The sequence below is a fragment of the Calidris pugnax genome, unplaced genomic scaffold (genome assembly GCF_001431845.1).
Source record: "Calidris pugnax isolate Ruff unplaced genomic scaffold, ASM143184v1 scaffold32, whole genome shotgun sequence".
NCBI lineage: Eukaryota > Metazoa > Chordata > Aves > Charadriiformes > Scolopacidae > Calidris > Calidris pugnax.
In genome coordinates this window covers 8739781-8745635 of record NW_015090783.1, presented here as the reverse complement: position 1 = coordinate 8745635, position 5855 = coordinate 8739781, and the positions used below count along the sequence as shown (strand labels likewise).

The window sequence follows — 5855 nt, the reverse complement described above, 5'->3', positions numbered from 1 at the left end:
GTGGAGCCTGGATGTCCCTTGTGAGAGGTGGTGGCCGGGCTGGGGGAGAAGGGCTGCAGCAGATGCACACCAAGGTATCTGCACTGGGTTCCAGAGGCAAGTCCTTGCTGCCAGAAGGGGAGTCACTGCCAGCCACTAAGCCTGTGGCAGGGCTCCCTCCTGCTGTCCTCATGGCGAAGGGGCCTGGAGGTGCCTCTCAGGGAGGGTCCCCACTTCTGCATCCTCCTCGCTTGCAAGGGGCAGGTGAGAGCCCCAGTGGCAGCCTGGCAAGGAGCAATGGGAGGAAGGGCACAGAGGGGAGCTGGGTGGGAGGACGATAGGCAGCAAGAGCCAACCCACACGCCCCTTTCCAAACCATTTCAAGCACAACTGTGAGCGTATGCATAGTGGGGACCATGCTGCAGGAGCTGAGCTGTAACACCATTGTTGCAGGGATTGGCCCGGGATTCTCCTTGTGTGGAAGTGCCCTGCTCTCCAGCTTGTTCATGCTCAAAAACGCTGCACGGGCCTGCAGTGGCGACAACAGCAGCTTCCAGCCCCAACCAGATGCTTTCAGAAACATCAGATGTTCATCCTCCTTCCCCTTTCCCCAAGATGTTTCCAGCTTCCCGCTACCTTCCCCTACTCTGCCAGACCTACAGTTGTCCTCTTGCTCTATGCAGAGGCTCAATCACAAGTTGCCAGTACTAATTTCTGCTTGGCTTCAAAGGGCATCGTTATTGCTGTGTGTTTCTCAGTGTGACTGGGAGCTGTTTTCCTCCCAGTTGCATCCTTACTCCAACTGGGAGGTTAGGGACTAATATCCTCCCGGTTCCTCTGTCTCAAATCTTTCACTTCCCAGGTTCCCTTTCAAATTCTCAGGGTCCCCAAATCCGTGTCCCAAAGGAGGATTTTCTCTCCGGCTTTCCTGTTGCTGTGCCAACCAGCATAGCTGGAGTGATGGCTGATATCTCAGCAATGGAAAAACTATGTTTCTCCTTATATTTGTGTGTGTGTGTGTGTGTACTCGGGTTTGGACAGGCATGTGCCCTGGGAAAGGTTTGTACGTGTGCGCACATAAAAGCAGGGAGTGCAGATAGGTACATGGGTTAGGGCACCAGTAGAAGAGTTTGTTTGCAAGTGGGTGTATGCAAACTGTCTATGGAGCTGGTCCAGTCCTAGAAATGTGGGTGTGAGCCAAGAAATTGGAAAACAGGTATTTACAGATCTCCATATTTCCTGGTGCAGCAGCTGAGCTGCACAGTGCTTAGGAGATGAGGGTGATAAACTGAACAGAGTCCAGAGTCCTGGTAAGTTATATATGTACTTAGGATAATACCAAGGAGGGAGAGACCTGTGCAGGCTTGTGTCTGCCATAGGGAGTGTTGGTATGTAAATGTGCTTCGCTTACAGTGGAGCCTGTTGAAGAAGAAGTGTGTGTGTGTCTGCAGAGCATGGGGACAGCTGTGCTGCTTGCCCGTATGCAGCAGTGGCTGTGCCTGCCCACGGGGACTGGTGACGACTCAGGGCACTTGAGTAGCCTGTATGCATAAGCCTGACAGCCAGCCAGTGGCAACAGGCACGGTGGCTGCTTCTGGCTGCTTGTCCCTGGGTCCTGCACCGAGCAGTCACATCCTTTGCCCGCAGTGGCAGATGGCAGGACACGGTCTTAATTCATTTAAAATTGTAAACCCATTTCTAGAGGCTGCACTGATCCACGGCGCAGCGTCACGGTGGCTGGGGATGCTCTCTGCAAACTCCTGCCGTTTTCACTTAGGCAGGTCCCTGTGTTTGTATCATGGCAGAGCTGTGTCTGTCTTCCCAAGAAACATAGGGACATTGGTGCTAGGGGAAGGGTGGCCACAGGACACCTTTGTGCCATTGCAGAGGCAGTCCTGGAGCCATAGCTACTTCTGACAAAAGCTGGGTCTCTGCCAATGTATCTGTAGCTCTTTTCTGCCAGGTTTTACCATGATGCAGTGAGCAGGTCAGACAGGGCAGGTCTCCAAAGCATTCATTTTTTTTCCTTCCAGCAGAAGCTCTTGCTGCAAGCCTGGCTTTACTTGCATAAAACCCCCAAATAATCCCAGAGAGTTTTACTATTTTCTTGTGCAGACGGGGTCAGAGATTAAAGCTCCAATCTAAATAATCTAATTCCAGAGATAATCTTTTTGCTCTCAGCTACAATCCGGTACCAGGGAGGCTTCCAAACAGCTCCACATGGCGGGGCAGAGCTGGTCCCCTCTGGGCACCTCAGCCTCATAGCCCCTTGTGGTTCAGGAGCTAGTCCAGGCAGTGGGGCTGGCTCATGTTGGTTTCTTAGATGTCTCATTATTTACAAGGCCTACACATCTCCATTGCTCCTTTTGGACACCCCGAGTCCTGATGATCCCTTTTTCCTGCAGTAAGTGATTAATACCCAAAACAGGTGCCCCCCACCGCTTGTGAATGATCAGGCAGGACTGATTCAAGAGCGAGAGTCATTTTGGCACAGCTGCCAGGGGACAGGGAGAGATCAAGGGATTGAGAAGACAACCCTGAGCCTTTCACTTGTAGGTTACTGGTGTAAATCCAGCCTGCATCAAGGGACTGATGGCTCAGTGGATTAGTAACAGGATACAGAGCCTTTGACATCTGGGACACAAGCTGGCATCAAGTTGTTGTGACCACAAGTAATGATTCCAGTGCAGCAGTGTAGGGCATCGTGGGCACAGGCCATCGTGGCACGTCCACCGTCCTCTGCCAACATGAGCAGGGCAAGTGCTCCTCCTGCACCCGGACGAGCACAGCCACTATCCCTCCTCACCCCTTGCAGCTCAGTTGATTCCTCTTGCTTCATGATGGGCTGCTGATTCTTGGGAAATAATCACCCAGGCTAGTTATCAGCAGATGCTCTGACTGGGGAGGCAGAGGAGGTACTGCACTGCTCGGTGCTCTTGCCTCCCTCAGGTGGAAGGGAAAGGGAGGGGTTTTCCCCTTTGATCAAGGAAGGGAACTCTTCCTTTCCAAGGAAACTCTTTTCTTTTCAAGGAAGAGTTGCTGAAATTTCACTGTGAGATGTTCAGGAGCTCCAGGAGCCCTCGACAGGGACCCCAGGGCTTGGCACAGCCACAAAAGCCCCTGGTAACACTCCCGAGGCAGGAGATGAGCTGGGTTAGCTCCCAGCTCTACAGTCTGAGGCCAGAGAGACCCCTTCAGCTGAGGGACCTGTCCGAGTTATACCTAAACGTTAGCTAGTAAATCCCTTCATGTTTGAATCCCTGCTCATGGGCACATTTGGTCTGGGCCATGCAGTTTGATGCCAGGTTTGTAATGAAGGCCCAGGCACTGGCTGCATAGCCCCTCTGCCCACCGAGGCAGTGAAGGTCCCACCGTGAGCCTCATGCTCCCCAGCCCACCAAGAGGCACAGCAGGGTTTCGGCCAGGCTCTGCCAAGCCAACGCTGCCATTCTGTGTGTGTGAAGCCTTCAAAAGCCCTGCTGGCCCCGGGGACCGACAGGGCCAGCTGCCTCAGCCCACCCTGGCCTCCCAAGGGGCTGTGTGTGGCCCTTGGCGGGACCTTTGCTGCCCTGGTGGGGTCTCAGGAGCGGAAATGTGAGGATTCACACCCATGGAAATTGCTGTTCGTAACCTCAGCCCCGCTGTCTCCTCAGCCTGTTCGTGATTCACACTGTCCCTCTTCTGACTTCACTTTCACAGCTCGTGGCAGTAACCTGGTGACACACAAAGTGCTTACGTGCTTTGAAGCTGCGCTCCTGACCCAAGCGCATTGCAGTTTAAGCTGAGAAATCTTGAGCGATTAGGGAGGATCGTCTGTAATCAGTACAAACAAGCTCTAATGAGGCCTCCCTCGGCCTCGCCAACTGGACACCATTGTTCTGGCCACGGCTGCTTGCACTCCTTTGCTAACTGAACTTGGGGGACACCCAACAGGTCACACACGCTGCAGGGGATACGGGAGATTAGCCTGGATTTGATCAGCTGCTGCCAGGGCTGGGGTCTGTAACGCCGAGACGATCTGCCAGGAACCAGCGTGAGGTGGTTAACCTGGAGAGGTGCTAAGCACGTGTGCTTGACACTACTTTCCTGGACGACATTTCCTCAGCCACCTTGCAGTTTCAGGAACCCCTTCCTGGCAGCAGTGCCATGTCTGCCCCAGCCCAGTTACACCACAAGCCCATGTGGGACATGCAGGGGGACACTCTGGGACCTGCACTGACCTGGGCAGGGTAGGGAGTAGGGGGGGAGCAGTTTCTCTCCCCTCCCCAAACTGACTTCCCTTCTCCAAGGCTGTGTCCTGTTTAAGGGGCCTCTGAGGTGCATTACAAAAGCAACATGCCCATTTACTTCACGGTCTGCAGCTCGGAGTCTTTATTTCTAAAGGCAAACGCGTTGTGGAAGCCCCAAATTACTAACACGTCATTGGGACTTAGGAGCAGCCGCCAGTAATGCAGTTAGTGACCGAAGCGTAGACGCGAGGCTTGGCTGCCACCCGCAGCTCTGAGGAACACCAAGATCAGGCAGAAGGGCAAACATGGAAGCAAACATTAAGTTATTTGCTCTCCCCACCCCCACCCCCCGGCATAGTGAGTGAGTTTCATCCGATCTCCATCTGTGATGTCTCACTCCAGCCCTCCCAGACCTCGCCAAGGTCCTCCAAAAAAACCCAAAACCACGGTTTTAGGTTGCCCTGGAGAAACACAGCGAGAAGAATCCCTGGCAGCGGGAGGGTGAGCTGCCCTCGCCCCGTGTGTTGGCTCTTTTCAAGCAGATTGTTGTGCTCCGAAGTGGCTGCCCGCCACCCGGCTGTTTCACTCCTCACCAGGAGGGCCGGTAGCTGCCTTTTCCCATACTCCGCGGCAGGGGCGAACCGGGGAACCTGCGCGTTTCGCTGAGGCGCGGTACCGGGAGCCGCTGTCCGGAATGTAGCGGACACGAAACTACCGGGATGTAACGAGGATCCGCTCCCGACGGCAGCGGAGCTCCCGCTCCCTCGAGGGCGCTCCCAGCCGCTTCCCCGGGCCGTGCCCGGCCCGCACCGCCGCCCTCCCGCCGCCGGGCCGGGGCCTGGGCCCTCTCCCGCCGCAGCGCCGCCCGTTGCCCCGGCAACCCACCGCCCTCCCCGCTTCCCGCCGCCGGCCCACAGTGCTTTGCGCTCTGGCCGCGCTGGAGCTCCCTGATTGGCGGAGCGGAGGGGGCGGGGCTCTTCCCTCAGGCGTCCGGCGCTGAGGGGAGCTCGCCGGGCTGCGGCTGCGCTCCTGAGGCGCTGCCGGGCAGCCTCGTTCCATCCCCGCCGCTCCCTCCTGGAGCAGCCGGCTCTGCCCTTGCTCCCCTCCCCGAGCGGGCGATACCGGCCCCGGGCACTCCTGGCTAGTAGGGACCGGCTCCCCGCTCCCGCCGGGCGCGCCTCCCGCCGCAGCGCGCTGCCGTCCCCTCGCCTCTCAACCGAGCCTGCTCGCCCGCTCACACCTCCCATTGGCCCGGCGCCTTATGAATATGCAGATAAAGACCCGTGGCCGCCTAATGGCAGGCGGGCAGCTCGTTAATATTCGCCTTGCTGCGCGGGGATTGGTCTGGGCGCGCTCCGCCCCGGCAGCGGGTTAGGCTGCCCCCTGGCGGCGGCAGGAAGGGGCGGGCGCGGCGCCGGGAGCCCGAGATGGTGGGCGCCGGGGCGCCGCTGCTGCCGCCCTTACTGCTGGTGCTGCTGCCGGCACTGCTGCGGGGCGCGGCGGGCGGCCTGGCCGACAGCGTCGTCTGGGCCGTCAACGCGGGCGGCGATGCCCATGTGGACGTGAACGGCATCCACTTCCGCAAGGACCCGCTCGAGGGCCGCGTGGGCCGAGGGGAGGGCGGGGGGGGGGCGCCGGGACCGCGCG

The 5855-nt window shown here is 57.8% G+C and overlaps 1 protein-coding gene across 1 annotated transcript in view; it reads left to right on the top strand.

Annotated features, from left to right (window-relative positions):
- The first annotated feature begins 5624 nt into the window (after window positions 1–5624).
- The window catches only part of MLEC (malectin), a 9900-nt gene continuing 9669 nt past the window's right edge, over window positions 5625–5855 (top strand). The window contains exon 1 of the mRNA XM_014965042.1: window positions 5625–5822. Within this exon, the coding sequence (XP_014820528.1) occupies window positions 5636–5822 (187 nt within the window). The 5' untranslated portion in view covers window positions 5625–5635. The remainder of the gene's footprint in view (window positions 5823–5855) is intronic.